General features: G+C 41.9%; 1 protein-coding gene across 2 annotated transcripts in view; it reads right to left on the bottom strand.

Annotated features, from left to right (window-relative positions):
- Positions 1 to 11,336: 11,336 nt before the first annotated feature.
- The window catches only part of KCTD16 (potassium channel tetramerization domain containing 16), a 237,781-nt gene continuing 223,890 nt past the window's right edge, over positions 11,337 to 25,227 (bottom strand). For both annotated transcript variants that reach the window (XM_037063101.1, XM_037063108.1), the window contains one exon: positions 11,337 to 23,276. In XM_037063101.1, the coding sequence (XP_036918996.1) occupies positions 22,822 to 23,276 (455 nt within the window). In that variant the 3' untranslated portion in view covers positions 11,337 to 22,821. The remainder of the gene's footprint in view (positions 23,277 to 25,227) is intronic.

Raw genomic sequence — 25,227 nt, 5'->3', positions numbered from 1 at the left:
CAGTAAGCCTGCCCATGGTTCCTGTGGCTTCCTTAACAATATAGTGAGAACAACAGAATGCCTCAGAAAAGCTCAGCTGGGTTACACACTATGTACACAGTTTATGAGGGCAATCTCCAGAATTAGCTACATGGGTTTGGACTAAATTCTATGCCTCAGTGCCTGCTTGAAGCTGAATTAATGTCTTCATCTAGAACATGCCTCCATCTTATCACCTACAAAATGAGAGGTTAGCATATTATCACCTGAAGTGGTTGTGAGAATTAAATGAGATGATATACTATGTGGCTTTGCACAGTACTCGTCACATTACAAATGGTCAACAAAGGTAAGATTCCTATAGAAGCAGTCAGAGGTGGTGGTGGTGGAGGTAATCACAGTGGATGCCAGACGGAGGAGGTAGGGATGGTGGTAGGATTTGTTCCTGAAGTGTATGGCATAGCATTAAACATAATGAAAAGAGTAAAGATCTAATCAGAGGAGGATCCAAAGCCCCATTCATTCAACCTTTTGAAAACATTCAGCCTTTTAAGTTGCACCACACTTGATAGCCTCAGACTTAGCGTAGTGATACTTGGTGCCCATCTCAGATGATTATGAAAATTACTTATGCCACCTATTTTAAGTGTATTATCCCATTTAACTCTTACTGTGAACCAGCAAACTATTGTCTCCATTTTATGAATGAGAAAACAGAGGCTGAGAGAGTTGAAGTGATTTTCCCAGAGCCACAGTAGGAGGATACAGTAGGTAGGTTTTAAACTCAAGACAATCCAACTTGAAATCCTGACTTCTTCCCATGAAGTTGCTACTCAAAGGCTTAATGCACCTAGAAGTGCCTAGTACAGTGCTTGCTCATGGGAGTTACCAAATAAATAAGCATATGCTCTTGTCCATAACCCCACCTTACCTCGGATGTATGGGTCCATGAAGAATTTGGGGGTACACCCAGATACGCCCAACACAGTTTGCTGTTACCTGTCAGGACTGGTAGCAGAGATCTATTTCAAACTACCTTTGTCTTTGGCTTGTTACTTCTTACAACTTGAAGTTATTTTTATATTTACTTACTTTATTTTATATTTACACCTTTTGTCTTCCCCCCAGAGTAAAGTATATGCCTTATGAGGGCAAGGACTTATCTCTTGCTCTCATCTATACCCCTACCACAGTGCATGGCACACAGTAGGTGCTCAATAACTCCTGAGTGAATACATATTCTGAAACAGCATTTATGAACTAATGGGAATCTTTTTTTTAGGTCTTCATTTGGAACCCTCTAGCTTGACACTAGCAGGTGCTCCACAATCTAAATATCTTTGTGGATTTCCAAACATAATAAGAGATGGTGAAGAAAGCCTGTAATGTGCTCCCAAAATACTGGTTTCAGTGAAATCCCTCCACCTCGAGCATGGTTCTTTAAAAAATAAGGGCGCACTCTCATCTCCCTAATGTGTTAGAATATTTCACCCATCCAGCATCACATACCAGGCAGCTCCTCACACTCATTTTTTAAGGTCAATAAGCAGCAGAGATTTAACTAAACAAACCTCACTCCCAATTCACTCATTGCTCTTTCCTATGATTAACATAACTGATTTTCAGTCTTTGGCTTTATATAGAGAAAACTATTCTTTTACTATCAATAAGCCTCGGCTGTGTATTTATAGAGAATGTCTAACGTCTTGTGTATACTATCTTCCTGTGGATCCGTTTTGACTCCCAGCAGTCAGTTGACTATATACCTCACTCAACTTGATAGAGTGAAAGTAGGTGAGTATTTTCAGATGATTTATCAATATCAGCTGATGTTCTCTTGTCACAGATAAGCAGCCCAGGCCATGAATCAACAGTGTGTCGGCAACACTGTCATGATCCCCTCTAATCTGTGTGCAGTGTACTGACAGCAGATATATTACCATGAATGTCTGAAAATGTTAAACAGCTGAGCTATTTGTGTGCCACCAATCTGTGCTTCTGAAAAGTAGGGCTTTTGTTTCAGTGGTGGCCAGGGAACGTGAGTGAGGCTGGTTTGTACACACCACGGCAGACGGCTCCACTCCATTCCGTTCCAGCTGCAAGTTTCTGCTGAACAAATTAGCTGAAATCTATCTAGGCTGTGTGGCTTTGATTACACAGCTGTGCCCAAGACAACATGCTGATGTTTTCATTCACATCAAAGTTATACAGTGTCCTGAACCACAGCGCTCGGAATCAGCACTCACTCTGTATATCTGAACCCAACTGGCAACATGCAAGTCAGGCCAGGATGTTCTCCACACAGACTTATGGGTTAGACAGGGTCTCTAAAGCACTCTGGACCCCAGAGCTATTCAGATAATATCATTAATCCCAACAGAGAAGTCAGCAGCCGGAGAATCCAACCTGGAAGCTCAGTAACTGACATCTTCAACAATCTCTGAAGCAGACACCCACTGCAATGGTTTAGAACTTGAGCTTTGAAATTAGGCTAACCTTGTTTCCAATACCCCTACTACAGTGCATGGCACACAGTAGGTGCTCAATAACTCCTGAGTGAATACATATTCTGAAATAGCATTTATGAACTAATGGGAATCTTTTTTTAGGTCTTCATTTGGAACCCTCTAGCTTGACACTAGCAGGTGCACCACAATCTAAATATCTTTGTGGATTTCCAAACATAATAAGAGATGGTGAAGAAAGCCTGTAATGTGCTCCCAAAATACTGGTTTCAGTGAAATCCCTCCAATTTCACTCCAATCCTGAGCAAATCATTTGCTCTGTTTTTTTTTTAATATATATTAGGACAAGGCGGCATAATAATAGAGAACCTGGTTATTACGAGGACTTAATGAGATACTACACATAAAAGTTTAGCCTAGGGACTAGCATTGAATATGTTCTCAAAACCTCGAAAGTATTATTAGAAAAAAAATAAGCAAGAGAAAGAAATGACAAGGCAGAATTCCCGGAAAGGGCCTGTCCCACGGAAAGATGGAGCTGATGATGTCGCCATCGTGTACAAAGGAACAGCCAAACATTTGCAGGACGTGACTATACAGGATCAAGGCCATCTCCATTTTACTTTTTACAGATATTAGAATTCTTAATGGCTCAGCATATCATTAAGGCAAAGAATAAAGCCCTCCTAGAATCCTCTGAATAAATGCCTGTCTTAACAGAAATCGCTAGCTGATAATCATATGTCTACTTATTTCACTTTGATTCTTTTGTTGATACATATATGCCAAAAAAATCTAGGAAAACAATAACTTTTTGGTGAAGATCTATGCTCCTTCAAAGCTAAGCTTTTACCCAAATTGTAAAGACATTCTTTAAAAAGAGCATGCAGATGGTCTTACTCCTCTCAAGAACACTATGGGGTACAGGTCAGGAGGCAATGTGCCCATTTCTCAAGGGAGAGAAGCAATGCTCAGAAAAACAACTCGCCCCAAGTCTTGTACATAATAACACACACAAAATAAATTTAAGGACACATAGGTACTTTGGCACTCAGAATCCAGCTCCCACACCTGGTACAGTGTGACCCTAAATCCTAAACATCCATTCTCCATCTCTCCACCCACTGGTTCAAGCAAAAAAAAAAACCATTTCTCCACCTTTCCCGCCCTATTTGATCTAAAAAGGCACCATGTCCCAAAGCTGTGAATGTTTGTGGTTGTCTGCTGCTGGTGTGGGAGATAGATGCTGCTTCAGAGAGTGTCAGATTTGAGCAGCAGAGGTGCTCAGGTAAAAGGAAAAGCAAATTAATTGACTTATCAAATCCTTTCTCTCAGGTAGTATGAAAGCCATAGACCCTGCACAATGAAGTATATTTTCCCCAGAGTGCATCCATGTTTGCACTTCTATTTGTTTCCCAACCCATGGTTCCAGAGGTCCTTAGGAATTTCACACTTCAGTATTTGCACCTTGGTGGCTGAGAAATATTCTGCAATATTAAACAACTCACATCACTCTGAAATTCCCACTGCATGCTGCAGATTTTTCTCATGTCAACTAGCTGATTGAATGCTAAAATTGTGAACAGTTTAATTAACACCTACAACCGTTTGATAAGAGGTCATGAAATTTCTAATCAAAATGAAATTACAAGTGTTTAAATTTAAGTAACTATATTTTAAGTGCCAGTGTTTATTACTAATAATTTGAGATTTTTCTTTTAATTTTCACAATTTTGCATAATATAGAAAAATGTCTTTGAAAACACATGCAAATTATTTTTGCATTTCATGACTTATTGTAATTTACTCTTTTGAGGAAAATGTACTCAGATTGTGGACATTTTGGATGCTTTTTATCTTTAACCTTGAAAGAATTACTATTATAAAACCTAATTATTTTGGGACAATCTTGTCACAGGCTTGTTAGTGCTTAGAGTGAACTTAACCAAGGACAAAACTGAGGGCATGAGCATTATTAATTTTCTAGTTATGCACATCTTTGCCTTATGACTCACTCAAGTGCTACTGGCCTGTTAAGAAGTACTCCGACATGTGTGATAATTAAATACAGTCATCTTTGTTATTTTGCAGACTTTTAGTTACATAAAGACCAAAGCTGTACACAGTTTACTTTGTAGTTACGAAGGTGAAGCTAGGGTGATAGAGCATATTTTATAAAGTAGTTTTTTTTAAGATTTTTAAAATTTATTTATCTTTAGAGGGGAAGGGAAGGAGAGAGGGAGAGAAACATCAATGTATGGTCGCCTCTAGTGTGTCCCCTGCTGGGAACTGGCCTGCAACCCAGGCATGTGCCCTGGCTGGGAATCGAACCGTGATCGTGTGATTTGCAGGCCTGTGATCAATCCACTGACCTACACCAGCCAGGACCTACAAAGTAGTTTTTAACTGTGACTTATTGCCTTTAAACTTTTTGATCTGTAACATGCTGACCTCCACGTGCACTCCTGCCCGGGGACTCACAGCTGTTGGGGGCAAGCCTGGGCCCATGTTTAGTGGCAGGCTGAGTGAAGTCTCAAAACCACTGTGTTTGAGTTTGAGTCCAGGTCACTTGTCTAGCATTCAGCACCAACCATGTATACTGCTATGTGCCAGGCCCCTCCTGATGGGTGTTATTTATTTATTTGCCAATTACAGTTCATAATCAATATTAGTTTGTACTGGTTTCAGGTGTAGAGCATGGTGGTTGGATATTTACTTTACAAAGTGTTCTTTCCTATATTTCTAGTACCCACCTGGTTCCATATATGTAGTTATTACAATAGTATTAACTAGTATCCCTGTAATTATTTTGTAACTACCAATTTGTAGTTCTTAATCTATTCACATTTTTCACCCAGTGCCCAAACCCCTCTCCATTCTGGCAACCAGCAGTCTGTTCTCTGCAACTTTGAGTCTGTTTCAACTGCCTTTGTTATTTTTTTTCTTTCAACTACACGTGCAAGGGAAATCATATGGTATTTGTCTTTCTCTGGCTTACTTAAATTCACCCAATAATTCCACTTCTGGGACTATATCTGAAGAAAGCCAAAACACTAATTTAAAAGAATATATGCACCCCTATGTCCATTGCGGTGGTATTTGCAATAGCCAAGATATGGAAGCAGCCAAGCGCCTATCAATAGACTAAAAACATTGTGCTACATATATAGGTAAAATGAAATATTACCTACAGGGTACTGTGCTAGTTAGGTTCTTTTTAGATTATTACACCAAAGACAGTCACAGTCATTTAGAGTCTAGGCAAGGACCCAGGGGGTGGCAAATATCCCTTAAGGCCAGTCTCACCCTCCCTTTGCCTCTGCAAGAGAGAATGAGGCCAAGGGCAAGGGGTTCCCTCTATGTAAAGGACCGAGAGCCCACACCCAAGGCATATTGCTTCTTTTCAAGTGGGAGTAAAGTCACAGCAGGCTCTGGATAAAGAACTACTCCTCTGATCATCCCCCTCCCTCCCCACCTCACCCTCCAAACTATGTATGCATTCCCACCTTATCCCTGTCTGCTTTAAACGAAGACAGTCACTTTTTCTCTTAACCCAAACCTCATCAAGCCCAAATCACTGAAGCCCCCCAAGGCCACGCTTTTCTTGACCATGGCTAGTGCACCCCCTACCTTCCTCCTAACTAGCCTCTGAGCAGCTGGCATTGAGATCTCTAATTGAGATCCAGGACTCCCAGCTTTTTCAGTGGAGGCCCCGCTCCCTCCCAGTCCTGGAACCTGGGACCAATTCCCAACGTCTCTGGGCCTGGCTTCTTGCCAAGCCAGGAGCTGGTTTGTAGAAACTGAAGCAGGTCCTAATGTGTTTCTCTTGAGTGCCACGTGGAAACCCAACCTTGCTGAGTGGTCCATCTCTACACCAATGTAAATGCAAAGTAGCTTCCAACCCCAGAGAGATCTGCTCTCTGAGGGACAGCTAATGTGATAAATTAACAGAGTGTTAATATACACTAACATATGCATGCATTACTTGCTCCCCAAGTCATATTTGCATTCTAATAAGAGCCTTGGAGGCCTTGACAGGTGTGATTCTAAGGATGGGGCTTGCAGGCAGCCTGACAGGTGCTGGTGGATGTGGCTGCTGATGGGAGCGGGTGCCAGTGGGTTGAAGGAGTCTAAAACACATTGCAACAAGGGACTTGCCTCTATGTACCACTTGTGTCCCAGAGTGTCTTCCACACTTACGCTTCACCCCAATCTACCACTAACACTGAATTATTCATCCTCCCAGTGGGGATCATTTACTCTAATAGTTGAGAATCTCTGGAGAGTGTTTTGAGAGTAAAAATCTGTCTCCTGATAACCAGGGGGAGAGGCAACTCCTGAGTTTTGGAGGAGGAGCTTAGCTTAATGGAGTTATTAGTGGCTCCATTTACCCCCACCTGCTTGCCAGAGGTTAGGAGAGCCCCTTGCTTGAGAAATGGGGTGCTTAAGTGGGTCAAGCCTGATTTCTGTCTCCAGGTCAGGGTTTCAGGCCCCAAGACTCTCTTGATTTAGCCAGAAAAGAGAAATCAGGGGAGTTTTTCTTCCAAAGGAACCCTGTACATTTACTTCATAATTGTTATCTAATGAGTGAATTTCTTTCCTAAGCAGCTGTTTCTTATGAATGAAAGGATGTTTTTTGAACATGGGCATCAAAATAATAATGATAGAAAATGCTCAGCATTGATTAAAGGTCTCCTATTCTTCTGAAGTTGTGCACATTAAATCAAGACATCTTCACACAAAAATTCATGCATTGTCTCTTTCATAGGCTGAGGAAACAGGACCTGTGAGAAGAGGGAAAATGACAGCCACCAGGACACTTAAGTCAAAGCCCTGGCTCTGCTACTTTCTAACTGCATGACATCGGGGAGGCAAATTGACCTCTCTGAGCTTCACAGATAATGTGAAGTGGTCACAGATAATGTGGAGGTGCCAATATCTATGCCACTGGGTCGTGGAGAGGACTAAATGAAAGAAAATTATTGCATAAAGGCATCTGGTAATTATTAAGTTTGTTTTAAAAATAAGAGAGAAAGTTGTAGAGCTATTAACTGACTTGCCCGAAGTTCCCCGGTGACTCCTGTGTTAGCTGAGAGAACCAGGGTTCCCCGAACCCTCCCCTTCCCCTCACTTCCCACTGTCTGCTCCTTCTTTGGTGTGATTTCAGCTGAGTGGTGCTTTCTCCAGGTTCTACCATCTGACCTCACACAGAGCTTAGAGGGTGTCTGCCAACCTTCCTCCTGTGGGATAATCTGTTTCCCACAAGACCATCTTGGTTGACATTTTTTGATGAATCTTGGGCAACTTTTAATGCATGTGTGTGCTCCCACTCCACAGCACAGTTCCAATAGATTTGAATGATGTGAGTTTTTTGCCCCAAATCACTGTAGAATGAACCAAACCACTACCTACCCTCCATCAAGGAAATTTACTTCGGAGCAAAGAAAACTTGTCAATGGCTATTTATCTGTACAACCCTTTGGAGGTCTGAGCTGAAACTAACTCCTGCCAAACACAGACACACACACACTTCCCTGTCCACTCCTATCAGCATCTCAGCCTCGGTACTTTTGACATTTCAGACTGGGTAATTCTTTGTTGAGGGGTGTTTCACGCAGTGTAGGATGTCAAACAACATCCCTGACCCCCTACCCAGTAGATTCAGGCAGCAAGACCTGCCCGCTCCCACCTGTGGCAACAATGACATTCCAATTGTGCCCTGGGGAGCAACATTGGATCCGGATGAGAACCACTGGCTTACATGACTTCAAAGGGCCTAAAAAGTACTAGTTTTTCTAGGAGGGTCCACCCCTCCCACTAGAACCCAGAGCAGAGTGGAACACAGAGTGGGAGAAGGATGATACCCCTTGAATGTTTTTTGTTTGGATTGGCAATTATTTACTGATAGGAGAACACTACAAACTAAGGAAATGGCTGCACTGAACACGTTTCTTTTCTGTCTTGCTAACTTTTATGCTGTTATATTTCCAGCATTTCCTCAAAATCTCATCAATATCAATGCTAGGTATGTGATCACCATACAGACCCATGCAAAGCTATGTTCAAGGATGGCTCTGCAAGGAAAATAGGCAATCCTTTCCAAATCCTGACCTTCTGCTTCTGGAAGCTTCAGGTGAACAAGTACACTCACTGCAGACTTTGAGGAGTCAGCTGACAATGTGGACTTCATCCCAGCAAGAACACGGAAGCAGGCTTTGCAAAGGGACCTGCAGATCAAGATAATTATCATGCAGTTCATTTACTCCAACAGGAGCAAAGTTCTCTTGCACCTTGGGCACACAGACCCAGTGTTACTGACATTTCTGTATCCATCTTCATACCCTCTTGCATGCATTAATGTCATGTGGCAGAGAGAGGGAAGCACCCATCTCTTTATGAAAGAAACCTAATAGTGTATTATTTACAGGGACTGAGAGGCACTCTTTCCCGGGGGCCAGGGGGAAGATGCACATCTCCAACTTCCATTACTTCACTATTTGTCCACGCTTGCCAATCCCTCCCCATCCACCCATGTGGAAGACAACACCTGGTGTGGAGATTCACACCAGTCTTGCTGAAACACAAGCTGTGCCTCTGGTCAGGCAGGAGACAAGTCCCTAAGCTCGGGACTCAGGAAATTCACAGGGGAAAAGCTTGAGCATCCACTCAACCCCCTGAGGGGCCATTGTCAGAAGGAAGAGTGAAGACAGCTGATCCATTCACAATAACTTTGAAAGGATACAACTTGAAAGGATCTGCCAGCATCCCTCTTACCTTCTGCTTGTCCTTTGTTCTCTCTTAAGTAGACCAGCAGTTCTTTCTCCAAGACAATCTGAAATGGTCAACCTGTAGGAGTCACCAAAGCCTCCTCTTTCCCCTCCCATCCATACCCCCAAGTGGGAGACCAGGCAGAGCCAAGGGAAACATTAGCAGAGAAGAAAGATGGCAAAACGATGCACAGGAGCATCACCTCCAAAGTCCTTGTTTTCAGATCAGGTGAGAAAACAAAGGCCTAGAGAGAAGTGTGGGGTGGGGTGGGGTGTCAGATAAGGGGTGCTGTGGTTTATGGAACATGCTGACTTTGTATATCAGACATACAAAGAGTAAACAGGACAAAGAGAAACAGGAATGCAAAGAGGCAAACAAAATTGGAGAGGCCAGGAGAAACAGAGAGAAGAATTGCTTGTTTGTGAATCGCATGGTGTTGTGATTCTGTCTTGGAGGTGGCAGATTTCATTGCTTCACCGTTGCTCACCGGTGAAGCAACCAATTCCTCACCGTTGCTCACCCTTCAAAGCTGTGGCCTGTAAGACTGTAGCCAACCTTCCCCCTGGTGTGTACCCTTCATGGCCTATATTGGTCTGGGACGGTGGGGACAGAGCCTTTGCCAGTGACCTGCATTTAATGATGTTTTGGCTCCACTTGAACAATTTCTCACTGCATGGGTTTTCTGTCTACATTTTTGGGAGGAAAATCCACAGCTTCCCACAGAAGAATTCACAATAAAATTCTCCTCCAAACCCCTCTCCCACTTTGGTTTATCTAAGCTCAGATTTTTCTGGTGCCTGAGGGACAGCATAGTCCGGCATCTGTGTCACCATGGCAACCATCTCTAATAATAGCTTAGGGCAGCCCAAGCAGGCCCTGACCCTGAGCAATCTCAGGGGTGACTGAGTCTAAGGAAGGAATCTTCATGCTGGGTCCTCACCTGGCACCTGCCTGGCTTTCAGTGTCACATGGGACTCCCACCTTGGGTCTGTGCAGGACAGATGTTGTGAGTTTAGAAGGGCTTTCCAGAACAATGTCCTCATCATTGTCAGTCATTGAAAGGAGAGAGGTTTGGGAGGAAGTGCTATAGCTTGAGTGGAGAGAGGGGCTTCTGGACCCAGGACCTCCACACCTTCAACCCTTCCCTTCCCTTCTCTGGGTCTCAGCTTGTACAAGGAGGAGATTGGGATAAATTTCCCAATGTGTATGCTTCAAAACCAGAAGGATCTTTGGTGAGGGAAGTCTGGGAGATTCTGGGTTAAATAAAGTTTGAAATCACCTTCACTGCCCAACTCCCAGGGCTTTAAATAAAAGGCACATATCAAAATTATAAAATGGAGGGTGCAAAAGGTTGTATTTCCCAGGTTGTACATCATCTGATTGCCTTCCTGTTTTCAGTGCATACTTTAGACAAATGTTCTGCCAATTATACCTCACAGCACTGAAAGGCTAAATTACTTCTGAAGCTCCTCCAAGCTGTAGAATTCTCTTTTTTCTCCTTATAATTTTCCCTTTTGATTACAAAATATACTAAATGCTTGGCTCTCTAGGCAATGCCCTAAAAGCTAAAGAAAAAAACTATATAGAGAGATGTAGATATAGATTATATAGATATATAAATTGAGATACAAATATAGACAATAGATAGATGTTCTGAGTGTTGAAGTCGAACTCCTTTTCTAAATGTTCATTTTGGATAATAGTGAAAAGGGTGAATAGGGATTATCACACATTTATTTAATGTAACAGATGCTGTACTAAATGCTCTACTTGGATTATCTAATATAATTCTCACAGGAACCTTATAAAGTATCTGTTGTTGTTTCTTCCTATTTACAGATGAGAAAACTGAGGTTTAATGAGGCTTGAAAATGTAAAGCCACCCCATTGAGAAGAGACAGAGGCAAAGCCTCACCTCCTTGCAGTCTTATTCCTGAATTCTAAATAACCAACTTCCTAAGTCTCCTATTTTATACCCCCATCCAGCAAGCTGCCACAGCAAACCAGAAATAAACTAATTGCCATGGTAATTACCTTTCATCTAAAATTCTTGAGTTAGCATGAAATAATGTTGAATCATCAGTCTCTTATGTATATTGAAAATAGATATAGATATATAACAACTAAATGTTACCAAATGATTTATTATGATCAGTGCTAAATTACAATGTATATGAAATGGAGTCATTTATGGAAACACATAAAAATAGTTACCTATGTCTGTAATTATATTCGCACAAGAAATCTGAAATATATCTTCTTGTCTGCCTTTTAAAATATATCCACAAAATAACTTTTGTAGTTTTTACCACACAGTTTTACAATACTGATACTGCACCTGTATCATTTACCATATTATAACAACTGAACAGAACAGGAAAGCAGTTAATAGCAAATTAAGGTTTTTATATCCATCAGTGATTTCAGAGAAAATAGCAATTTGTTTCACTGGCAGTGAGAATAGATGATAGTAACTAGCATTGTTGATGTTGCAAACATAGCTGTGTGTGTATGTATTTGTCTGTTGCTCAGGGCCATTGTTCCAGCAATAGGCAGATGCCTTCTGGGTGGACCAATGGTCACCAAAACAGTGTGCAATTCCACTGGGACAGTTAGTAGTACTATCTTTTACCATGTTTCTCTCGCAAAAACAAATAGGTAAGAAAGAAATACAGCAGGCTAAAATCTACAGTGTTACATACCAAGGTAATGGCAGTCACTGAGCTATCAAAGTCACAGTAGTTCATGTATATTTGCTATTCACAGACTGCTGAATAACCAAGCTTCTGGGAGTTGGCAACGTGTAGACATGCATTTGTGTGAGTCCAGAATTAACGATGTTTCTATTGCAATAAGAACATTCATTTGAACACCATTCGGTAAACAGATTCCTTTAAAGTTTGAGCTAAATCTGCTATCACAATTACACACAAAGAGAACCTGTAAACAGTTGACATTACACTTATGTACAAGCGAACTGCATTGTAAAGGAAAAGAGGTAATTCAGTGGGTGTCACTTGGGATACATCAATGTGCAGCTAACTGACCCAGGTCATCAAGCACTTGAATGAGGTCAGGGAAAAGGAACACGAGCAAAGCCCCAATAGAACGCCACTCAGTATTGGCCCCAGCAAAACACAGGCTCCTTTCTCTGTGGTGACGTCACCGTCACAGAGTCAGGGATAGATGTAGGAGGAATCTGACACTTCTCAGCAGACTGTATTGGAGATCTCCACTTAACCTAAGCAACAGGGTCTTTGCGAGTTTCCAGAATGGTGCTGATAATATTTAAACATGTCGATTTAATTGGGACCAATTATTGTGTTTGTTAGGTTTGACCAGTGCTCAGTTGGTTCTGCAGGATGAGGGGAACAGGAATTCAACTAAGATTATTAGTTCAATTCCTTCAGGCAACACGAAGAGTTTTGATTTCATGGACTAAGTGCCCATAAGAGAAACAAGCTGAGTGCCATCATTAACCTAATCGGTGACTCATTCACAGCGGATCCTATGAAGAGCCTCCAGCAGGACGCTCAGCAATGCAGCTCCCCGACACTGCGTTTGTGTGCATTAAGCCTGATGCCACGCCACTCCTTCACAGACCCATTTCCTTAGATCAGAAACAGGGTCATGAAGGGTGGACACCACCACCTCTCAACAGCCCCCTCCATGAGTTACAAAAATGCGTGAGTCTGTCCGTGTCCAAACTAAGCATATTTTAAGGAAAATTCTCCTGATTTAACATCCTCCTTTGGAATTAAAAATAAATTAATGAAAGAAAATGTTAGAGGAACCTGAAGCCAGAGATAATATGAAACCTTCCTCTACTCTCCAATTTTTCAGAAAAACAGCCAGTCCTTCTTCATGTGTTCTTAAACCTAATTAGAACATTTGATTGCTAAGAAATTAATTTTCTTTCATGTGCTTTTAAGATCACATCTACAGGGAGCTTATGAGGAAAAAATGAATGATCGAACTGGATTAGATTGCAAAGGCTTCTGATTGTGTGAGCCAATCTGACAGGTCCCTGGGAAGAGGGGACTCTGTGCTTGGACTCTCAGCGAAGCCCTGGGTGGAGAGCCAGGCTGAGGTTCTGATGACCTGGGATTGTGTGCTGACATTCTGGTTTGCATAGGTTGACCAAAAACACCTTCACATTCTTCAAAATATGCAAAGCACATCACTATGAATGAAAACATGTTACTGTCTCCTTAAGAGTACCCAAATTTTAGTCATTTGGTCATTATGTCCACAGGATGCCAAAACAGATCATCAATATTTTCTTTCATTTCACTATTTTGTTTCTTCTTTGAGCAACTATTATGGTATCAGTTTAAAACAGACTTAAAGGGTTATTTGCAGGAGTTCAGAAAGTGTTTGGTTATTATTACAATGTGCCCTTGAGCTTTCATATATATATTTACAATATACATATTATAAATTATTTACTATAGGTTTAAAATAATTAAACAGATCATTAGCTCCAACTACAAAGTGGGTAGGGCTATAGGGACCCCCATGAATGATGAAGTAAAAACCAGTGGGGAGAGAATAAAGAAACCAGTGTGTTGGTGAAGGGCCATCAGCACGATGGCCAGCGTTGTGCTGTCATGGACCTGCATGTCCTCGTTTTCTCCCTAAACATCATCACGTTCATTCAGTGAGGATGGTTCTTCTTTTGAATGAATATGTTTGAATACGCAGTTTGAAATTCCAACAAATGGTTCAAATAAGAAAGCCAGGTTTTACAAGCTTCCTCAAATGCACTTTTGTTTGGTTTTGTATCAATAGATGTTAAACCAAAGCATTTTAATCATAGTTTCTGTACCATAAATAAATGTATACACTCCTAGTTAAAGAGACTTTTGGAAAATATAACTATATTAAACTGTCTAGAAAACCAAATATAAATCATCATCATCTGTCAAACTCAAAATTCCAAAGTTACAAACTATGAGATTCATTTATGTATGTATACATAAGTATAGATATAGATATATACATTTGGGTATGCAAATATATATACACATATACACAAAATTTTCTACATGAAAACACATAAACAACACACATTCACACACACATGCCTCTTGTGCACACTCACATATCTCAGTGCCATCTCTTTTCTGTAGCTGTCTTTCATTTTCCCAACTTAGCACAGTAGTAATGAGATGCTGGGAGTAGCCAGTCACACTTGGATTTCTGACCTATCTTGAACAAAGCCCACGACTGCTTAAAAGATGACAATGGCAGATACATTCTTGTACACACACACACACACACACAGGCACATCTGCCTATTTTACTTTTCATGAAATTTGCCCTGATAATGTGGAAACAGCACAGTGAATGGTGGCAGGTGCAGTCCTCCTGGAGTGGAAGCTATCTGGCCACTTTGGGTTTCATAGGGTACCAATACTCACCAGCTGCTTGGTCTACAATATTGCTGCCCCTCCATCAGGCTTGTGCAATAAAGTACAGTTTGTGCTAGGCAAAAGTAACCCTCCAAGTCTGCCTTTCCTTTATTTCCTGGGGAGATGCCTGTCTATTGGGGTTTGCCATTGAAAATAGCCAACAGCTTTCAGGAGGGCATCAGTCTGGGTTCTTCCTCACTATCTTTTGCATGGAGTAGAAGAAATGAGAAATGCAAAGGGAAAAGTTTATGATGCAATGTGGTTAAGCAATCAGCCTTTGGGTGGCTTAACCCAGAAAATAAACTGGGTCTGCCACTGTGGAAATATGTGCCACTGTGGAATTATGTGCCACTTTACCTATCCAAGCCTCCCTGAACTCATCTGCAAATGAGGATAAGAACAGGGCCTATTTCATTGGGTTATGATAGCATTAAATGTGCTAGGGCATATGAAGCACTTAGTAGAGTTTCCAGTACATAATAGTAATTCCTTAATATACATTATCTATAACCATATTTAAACTATAAGTCTGGAGTGTTGATCAGAACTATATAAGGAAATAACATCAGTCTAGGATTTAGGCAATCTGAATTCGAGCTCGATATCCCAAGTTTGATTCTCTAGCAGAATCTCACAGCGGGCACCTGCGGGATCAAATGTGTGCAGCAAACACCTGCTGAATCAATGAATGAACAGATGAATAAACTTATGCTAACCAGCTCCCTGGGTCCTTGGTTTTCCCTGTATGCAATGGGGATAGAATGATCGGGCCTTTATTCTATCACAAGGAGGTTGGTGTGATAAATTAAAAGAAAAATGTCAAATTATTTAAGACACAAATATGTTTTATGTCCTAATAAAATCAGTGCATACACATGACATAAGGCTAAGTAGCCAGAATCTGTGCTTAGACTTTTCATATCTTTGAAGACAAGGGCATGGGGCCACCTGTGTGAGTCAAGGATCACGTTTTCCAAGACCTAAGGGTTATCGTTAGTGAGGGATAAGCTTAAACAAAGTCCACAATGAGCAGTTAAAGGCAATGAAATCATCGGTATCTTCTAACTATAGTCGCTCCCTTTTATCCGTTTCATTTCTGAGAGTACCTTCTTGTTTGCCACTAATCAGTTTAAAAACATCTATGATAGGGTCAGGTGAACTGAAAGCACTCCCATTGTGCTTTGTAACAAACACTTGTAGCTGTTAAAAGGTTTTTGTCTTCACTGAAGTATCATTTTTCAGAGGCAGAGAGAGACTGAAGCAGAAGGCAGAGACCTAGACCACAGGCCTGTCCATCACCACCGCAGCCTGGGAAAAAAAGGATGCATTTCTCCCTCTAAACCTCAGTGTTCACATCTGTATGAGGAGATAGTCAGTCGTATTTAATGTCAGGTAAACCCTGTACAGCTTTAGGGTGGGTGGTACCAATTATTAATTTGTCTTCTACTTCATCCTATCTCTTGACCTAAAGATCTTTGTCTACATGGTAGGAATGCCTTGAAAAATTTGAGCCAACTCTTAACTCAGGTTTCTCAACCTCAGTCCTATTGACATTTGGAGCTGAATAATTCATTGTGGGGGCTCTACTGTGCACTGTGGGGAGTTTAACAGCATCCCTGTTGTTTTTTCATTCAATGCCTATAACACCTCTCAAATCACAACAATCACAACTGTCCCCAGGCACTGCCAAATATCCCATGGGATGCAAAATCAACCCCCTGTGACAGTCACCACCTTAAATGCACATAAACCACCAAATCAGAGACACTGTCTCCTGAAGTTGTCCCTGTCTCTCATGTACAGGCACAAACCACTGACCATCGGCTGCAGCTGAGAGAGACCACGGATGATCCACGTAAACCCCCAATTTGTTTTAGATCTCAAAACATTCTTTTTCTCTCTCTTGTTCCTTTCTTTTCTTTTCTTTTTTTTTTGAAGAAGGCACCACTAGTTCACTACACAAATGAAAACAAGTTTGACTTTTACCCAGAAATCTGTTTGAATTTCACATCAAGAGAGCAGTTTTACTCAACATTCTCAAGGACCAACACCCTCAGCAGGAACTACTGTACTGAATTAAAAGCTGTGAAACTTTGTAACTAAATACTGTCTCCACCAGCCTTAGCCAATGACTCATCACCGACCTAAAAACTGCACGTGTGTGTACATGCACACTCACATGCTCACACGCTCACACCTAAGTGCAATTACAAAGTAACCCTTCTCCACTACTAGGGCATCAATCCTGCTTCCACGTGTGATGGATGGAGTCCACATCAGCAGGGAGACAGTTGGGAGTTATGTTGGTTTTTATTGTCCAAATGCAGGTGAATTATCTTAAAGGTCAATGCTAAGAATAAACTGACAAGATGGAAGAGGCTGCAGGATAAAGGAGACTTACTAAATCCTCCAGTTGGCTTTAAGTGCTGATAAGCAGGAAAATTACCACCCCTGTCCCCAAACCAACCCCTCAATAGTTGCTGGGCCAGAGTACATTTTTCTTCACCTTTTCAAAGTAAATCAAGAAGGACAATTAAGGAACCAAAAATTCTTTAACCAATAGGCAACATGATTTTTTCACAAACAAGAGGTACATTTCTTAAAAGGTTACAAAGCTGGGGCAGTAAAGGGATCCCACTTGGGAAGTAGAAGAGGGAAGGCAAGCAGAATCAGATCCCACAGTTTTAGAAATCACGGCCAAGGAATCTGAACTAGTGGCTCAAGCTCATCAGTTTTATTAACCATTGTCCACTTTCTTTTGGCAGCAGTCATACCTAAATATTAATTGATGATCCCAACAAATGTGAATTTAAGCCATTCATTCTCTATTTCTTACAGTGCAAGGAAAAATGGTGCTTCTCCAGTTATTGTTATAGGGACAGAGCTAACCAGACCACTGAAGCCCTCCTAAAGGTTTCTATCCAAACAATCAGGGTATGGCCATCTCCCCCAGTCAGAGAGACTAGGATGTTACAGAACTCTGTGCCATTATACATGGAATATGACCACTAGTTTGAATTCACTCTTTATTTCTTTTTTCATATTTAGTCTCCCTCTAGGGTTTGCTTGAAATTTTTAGTTAATGTTGGGGATCAGGGTCTTCAACTCTCTGAGAGCTTCATAGTCCTGTATGAGTCAAATTGAACAAACATAGCAATTCAATGCATTTTATTGGCGAAACACAGCTAAATCCACTGATCATTGTATAGTACTTTTGATAATATGTGCCTATGTTCATAATGGACCCAACTTATGGGTCCTTACACATGATGGAATTAGAGACCACTCTCAAGCTCCTGACTTCAACTGCCTAAGGGCCTGTAGATGAGCTCTGCTTCTCTCCATGGATGAGTTCCTTATTTTTATTGCCTGTTGGGCATCATTAGGATACATCCCACTCAGAGCTGTGCTCCCCTCTACCTATATAGGGACAAAACTATTTACATAGGCTTTTAGTTTGGTAAAAACAAATAAATTAGCAAAAGGTACAAGCACAAGCAAAAGGGACAAGAGGTTATGCATGATAGACAAAAGGGCAAAGGATCACAGAAACTCACTCTACCCTAGCCCTGGGAGGGGCTTCTTTGGGCCTTTTCTCTTAGTAGGTAATGCATGCTTTGACTTATTTGTAGTGGAAAGGAAGTGCCACACTAGGAAGTGAGAGAAAAGCTGACCCCTGCGTAGTCTCTAAAATAGCAGAGTTTCTGAAAGCAAGGTCCACAGACCGCCCCATCCAAATTATTAAGAATACTAGACCCAAATGCAGATCCCTTGGTCCTACTTGAAGTTTCTGAAAACTCTCAGGGGTTAGGATGGAGGAATTTTTAACAAGTGCCACGCATGACTTTTGGGCAGACTGAGGGCTGAAAAACACTGCCAGAAACTTTGTGATGGAGGTCACTGAATAAAGAACCTCCATTCCGATGTGTATGGCAAGATGAAAAAAAACAGATGTTTAAGACAAATACTCTCTGTGGTCCCATCACAACACTGTGATTATTAAAGTTTAAGACTCTATTCTTTCAGCAAAGGTGGAGAGCAATAAGCACTTCATTGAGAACCAGAATGATGAAAGCAATATAAATCAAACTCATTCCAGCAGGTTTCATTCGGTCTAATTCCTCTGCAGACATTAATCACTGTGCCATCCTACACAAAGGACACCTGACTCGATGTTAACTTGGAACACAGGATGCTCACTCTGATTCTTCCTCTAGTGCTGTATTTTGACAACATAGAAGAAAATAAATAAATTGAAACAGTGGGCCATCAAGATAGCAAGCTACCACCATTATCAAGACATTAGAGAGAGAAATGATCTATGCTACACCTATAATCCAGCATGCAAATTGGGAAAAAAACATTTATCTGCCAGAGTGTCACTGGGGGGAAAAATAACTGCCTTCATTTTTCCTTTGAAAATTGCTATGTCAGGTGGAGGTGACAAAGAGTTCCACTTGAGAGTTCACAAAGTCTTATTAATTCCAGTAAAAATCACCTAGCAGAACAAGGTTAGTCAGATTCCACGACTTGACATCTTCCAGGGCACGACAGAAATGGCAGTGTTCAAGTGCTCTGGTTTAATTCAGTGTGTAAACCACAGAGTGGGAGGGGTGAAGGAAAATGTATGAGAATCAAAGTTTGGCTCCCATTTGTGGAAGGTGGAATCAAGTAATTTTGCACAATACCATATATGCCTTTGATTTTCTCACTGGAGCATGTTTTGCTTGGCATAGACAGAGGATAATCAGAGAGGAAGTAAAAACCCAGAAAAGCAAAAGTATTTCAGAAACTCAAGCAGTGGCAACTAAGAAGACCCAGAATGAATGACACACATCTGTGCCTACAGGGAAAGATGCCTCAGAATCAAACAAGACCAACTGAAAAGTGAAAACCCCACGTTGGTTCCCCTTTAATAAATATGCAGTCCCCAAATGAATCGGTTCAGGGTAAGCATACCTAAGGAGGAAGAAAGAGTGAAGGGAACACTTAGGGTTTGTGCGTTGTTCCCCTTTTATTTTAATACGCCATGCATACACTTCCAGTAAGATAATGGTGCCTACAATAACAAAGTGCACTTTGGAAGCCACTACACTTTGCCATTTTACCCCCACATATCAGTGCAGTTTTTTCTTAGCGGGGGAGGGGAAGGGAGCGCACACAACCATATGATCTCAGTTTGTTCTCCTGTCTTCCCCTTTTTCTGGTGAACGCAGGTTACTCCCTTCTTGACAGGGTGTAGGAGGACTTTATACATATGTATGTCTGCCTTCAGGAGAACCACACACATGTAGGAACTACCTCCTCAAGTTCCCCGAATTTCAGACAGCAGGGTTTCCCGGGAGGCAACTTGGGCTGGGTCTCTGTACAGGTGATTTCTCATTCACTCGACCTACTGGGTGCTATTAGTTTCTTCATATCAGCAACTTATGGCCCTTATCATAGCTGATATTGAAGAAGTGAGCCACCTATATTGTTCTGTCCAGAACTGAACTAAAAGTTCTCAAAAGAATTTTAAGTTCGGGGAAACAGGCCTGAATCACAGTGACTACCAGGGCCACTAGAGAATTTAATCCGTAACTCCCTCACCCAGAACTCATTTTCCATGTCGCAGGCTGCAAACACATCACTTAATAACAACTCCACTGAAACTCGGTCTGAAGGTGGCCACTTACTCGGCACTTCCTCAGAGTTTTCTTCCTGATCAGACCTATGTCCGTCTCTAGACCAGCAGCCAAGCAAATGAACATCATGTTGTCTCAGTTGTTTGGTCTGTTTGGGGTGGGTGACTGAGCCAGATGATGATGTTTTGTTTTAAACAGATTTCCTACCCTAGTTGGGTTCACTGGAGGTACAGAGTGCCTACGCAGAAAACAACCATGACAGGTCAAGGGACAGAAATAATGCCATGACAATTTCTTTGAAGCATTTAATTTCCTATTTAAAGTACGTAGTCAAAGCAGTGGGCTGACTACCATCACATTAGTTCTCCACTTCCTACGAGGGTATCTTCATCTCGATGTCATTAAATTCGGGTCTGAAGTTGGAGGAGGCTGGGACCTTGGTCATTTTGTGTAAGCCTGACTCCGAGAACACTTCTAGGAGGGTCACAAGAGTCATTTGACCAAAGTAAATTTGAGGGTATTTTCATCAAATTCAACTTTTTCTTGACCTATTAAGTTCTTTGATTCTTTGCAGGATCCTTTATTATGAATAGGATGGTATTTTGATGTGTTGTTAAGAAGCATTGAAAATAATGAAGACATATTTGGTAAGCTTTGCAAAGCTATGTTGCAATTAACAGCAAATGTCTGCTAATATATTGATGCATAAAAGAAAAACCACTTAAATTCATTAACCATAATCCTCTTGACAACTCAACTCCCCAGTACACTTTCTTTTTCACTTATGTAAAACTTTACACTCTATTCAAATCATCACGACGAGGAAACACTGGCTGAGTCTGTTGCACAGGCGTAAAGGCAAGAATCACAAAAATTCAGAAACAAAGGCCTATGCTAATGGTCACTAATAATAGGAATCAAAACAGAGCCTCTAACATAATAAAAAGGCAACAATAAAAGATTTCCAAAAGAAGCAATTGGTCATTATTTCCGCCCCCCTACAGACATCATCCAAGTTGCCTTTATATCCTGTGATACATACACAGACATACAAACACACCATTTAAAACATTAGGAGTACTTGGCACAAAAATGATGTTGACCAATTATTTTTCAGTTCCCACCGAAATGCATGAGGAATGCCAAAAATAAAACCTTGTCTCTTAATCTTCATTTATCACAAGTCTATGGAAAAGCTATTGGTACATTAATAGACTCAGAGTCACATGGCTGGATGGCTATTAACAGTTTATTTTTGGCTGTGTCTATAAAGGTCAAGGATGCAATCACAAAAGATAGTTTAGAAAGTCAAAACCTCAGTTTTGGAGCTCCAGTTATCTAGTTGGGTTGTTTAGACATGAGAGCAATGACAGCCAGTCCTCGTATGGACACAGCCAAGCTCCAGAATCCCAGCGCGCACACAGCTGTCTACAGGAAAGCAGCAGAGTCGCACTGCCGGTGTGCGGACTTAGGAGTGATTACTAGGAGGAGTGTAGAATACAACTCCCTCCCCTAAACAAGCAAAAGGCTGGACCCTGATTCAAGTGTGAACTGTGTGGTGTTCTTGTTTCCACAATGACATGGGAGTACAGAGAATTTAATGTGAACCATGTGCGAAGGCCACACCAGGAAAAACACCGGGCAGGGAAGGCTGAGTGTGCAGCCACTGAGTAGGGGTTTTTGTGGATATGAGTTTGTTTAATACAAAAGATGTTTGACTAGCTCTTCTCACTCCCTCCGGTTGCAGAGAAAGAGCAACTTAGTAAAATGGAGCCTGAGGGTATTAATTTTGAAATAAAACAATTTCTGGATGATGAGGGTTATTTCTGGATGATGCTAGAAAGTGTTGCCAAGAGAGGCTGGGAAATCTTAAAACAGAAGGATTTTAAGAAAAGAGCAGAAGGTCCTCTGTGTGAGGGGCTCTGAGACAGTGCTGCTGGGAGTCGGGGTACCCCATGGGCCATCCAGGCTGGGGGGTCATGTGCACTGTGTGCGTGTATACATACTCTTTGTACTTGTGTTGCACAAACCCTCACACATACAGAGTCCACAGAAACTGTTATGTCATACATTGGACTGAAAAGCCATACAAATCTGCCATCCCCCTTCCCCCACTAAGAGATGGAAAAGGAAAAGGAAAACAATCCAAAATATGCCATTAGGCCAGATATCTTTCTACCATGTTCCCATTCAAGGAGGGAGGTAGAAGATGAGAGAAAAACCAGTCTTGGATAAATGCCTCCCAAGGCCCCTCGGCTACTCTCCTAGAGCTGGTTCTCGTTATGTGTAAGGTGCTCAGCACATGGGACAAAGTTAACAAACAAACAAACAAACAAACAAGTAAGCCAAAAAAGGTTTCCTTACACTTCCACATCTGGAAAGAAATCTACCCTGTGAATTTACGTGTTAAGGTGAATCAGGTAAATAGGCAGTAGTATATCAGTGGGCATTGTGTTCTAACAAATGTGTATTGTCAGTTGTTGTTTTTCTTTGCAAATATGAATTTCATTTAGGTTGTTGACTTCAAAATGCTTACACGGTTTGTTTCTCTTCCCACCCCCCAGCCCTGCCCTATAGATGGTACTTCCTTAACAGTTCAGATTGCCAAGGATGTTTTCTCTCGGGGAACCGGTCGGGAATTTTGATCTTGAGGAAATCCTGGATACATTTCTCTAGCTCTTCCTCAATTGAGAGCTTCTCCTTGACAGCTTTTTTTTTGCTGCTCATGTTTGACTCCCTGGAGCCCGAAGTCAGAGTCCGGAGCAGATCGCTTTTCCGCCGCATCTCTGACTGTTGGATCAGCTGCACGGGGCCCTTCTTGATGGGGCGGTCCAGAGTCTGGATGTTGGTCTGGCGTGTCACGGGCCCACAGATGACCGTCTCCTGGGGAGAGCTGGCCTCAGACTGGCTGTCACAGCTGGAGGTGGAGAGGTCATTGCAAGATGTGCCACTCTCCCCTTCTTTGTCACCCTTGCCGTTCTTGCAGCAGCAATCACAATGGGAGGATGACCATCTAGAAGGCTCGCCTGTAAAGAAGCACAGGGTCCAAGAGATTAATGCCCGAAGTAGCAGCATAGCACCTGAACGTACACAAACACTGGAGCACTCCAAACCATGTCTTCAGAAGAAGTGGTGTGGCACTCAGAACAGGGGTCAACAGGGGCACCCAGAGCCAAGTCCACGGAGGGGAGGGGGTTAATATTGGTGTGCTAAGTAAGAGGAGATAGAGTGTAATGCTTAAACCCACAGCACTGGGATAAGAGAGCCTGGGGGAAGGATACCCAGCCACCATTTACTAACCTGGTTACACTGGCAGACCCCTTAAATTCTCAAAGCTTCTGTTTCCTCATCTGTGAGGTGAGGATAATGACTTTCCTGCTACCTGGGGTTGTAGGGAGGATTTGATAAGTCAAATGAAGCTCTGAATGAAGTATGTGGTACATGGTAAGCACTCAGTAAATGCCAGCTGGTTTTACTGTGGCTGACACCAGCCCCTAATTCAAAGTTCCACACATCAGCCCTGGCTGGTGTAGCTCAGTGGATTGAGCACGAGCCTGCGAACCAGAGGATCGCGGTTCGATTCCCAGTCAGGGCACATGCCTGGGTTGCAGGCTTGTTCCCTGCAGGCCAACTCCCAGCAGGGGATGCATGGAAGGCAACCATACATTGATGTTTCTCTCCCTCTCTCCTTCCCCTCTAAAGATAAATAAAAAAAAAAATTCCCTTCAAAGTTCCACACATCAGGAGTCGGGCCCAACAGGACAGCCTACACTAGTAGGGCGACGGCCCTCAGGCAGGGAGGACTCCCACTGGGCCAAGCACTGAGTAAGCTCCGTGCACCCACCACTCATCAGGCCCTTGTGACAATCCCATGAACTCAGTAGCTCCACACAAGGAAACTAAGACCCTCAGAGCTGGGACTCAAATACAGATCTCCAAAATGCCATCTCCAAGGCAATTAACCATTTCTCATCAATTTGTCTGTCTGCAAAATCCCTGCTTCTCCTTCAAAACAATATTTAGGGTTTAACTTCATAATGAAATTCTTGTTTACCTCTCCTGAGAAATATTTGCCATTTTTCCTCTGAATTATGGTTTTCATTTTGTAAGTGTCTATTATTTATTACACATATCACATTCCTTAGAATTCTTTTTTACCTTCTGCATCTCAACTACTATAGCATGAGCTCTCTGAGGTGGGCACAGAGACATGTCCATTGTTGTAATTCCAAGGAACACTGTAGAAATTCAATAAAAGACTTTTAAATACCTGGAGCTAGCCATACCTGAAGCTGGTCCTACCTGGACTTTTCATTTAAGCCAGTGTGAGACCTTGTCTCCCCATTCCCCTGAGTTTTGACTGCAGCACTGGATTCCATGATTTGGGGGCAGTCATTTTTTCAGATACACAGTTGGCAGCTCCCTGAACTAGAAAACCCATGATTATGGTGCAAAGCAATTTCCTAAATACATCAGTCACCTCTCCCAGCCATGTACTCTAAACAGCCACAGTCTTCTTGGAGTCATGCACCTGAAACTATCTGCTAATCATGCATTAGGCACTGGGTATGTCATATAGTTCACTACACTTAAGCCATAAAAATAAAGGGAAACAAAGGCTCTTTACGGTGGTAATATTGGGGACAAGGATAATGTAGTATCTTTATATGTTTTACAGGAGACCCAATTTTAATGTGCACTGTAACTTATTCTCATAAATAATGGGTCACTTATAATAAGATTCCACCTCACTGCCGTTTTCAAATATGGCCAAAGTAGAGGAAACCTAGAATGGAAACTATAAGGAAAGTTATGTCCTGTCTTTTGGTACAATGCCTGGCCTCTATAGATCGAAATGGTTTAACTATTTATAGCAACTTATCTTGATACAGTTTTCCAGAGGGAGTAAAAGACAAAAGTCCCCATAAATCACAACTCTAAGAGTATCTCTAGTTTGAACTCTCTCTTTCAAACCAC

The sequence above is a fragment of the Sturnira hondurensis genome, unplaced genomic scaffold (genome assembly GCF_014824575.4).
Source record: "Sturnira hondurensis isolate 20B ecotype Veracruz unplaced genomic scaffold, ASM1482457v3 Scaffold0001120, whole genome shotgun sequence".
Classification (NCBI taxonomy): Eukaryota; Metazoa; Chordata; class Mammalia; order Chiroptera; family Phyllostomidae; genus Sturnira; species Sturnira hondurensis.
Note: the sequence above shows the minus strand (reverse complement) of the source record. Positions and strands in the feature narration are given on the sequence as shown.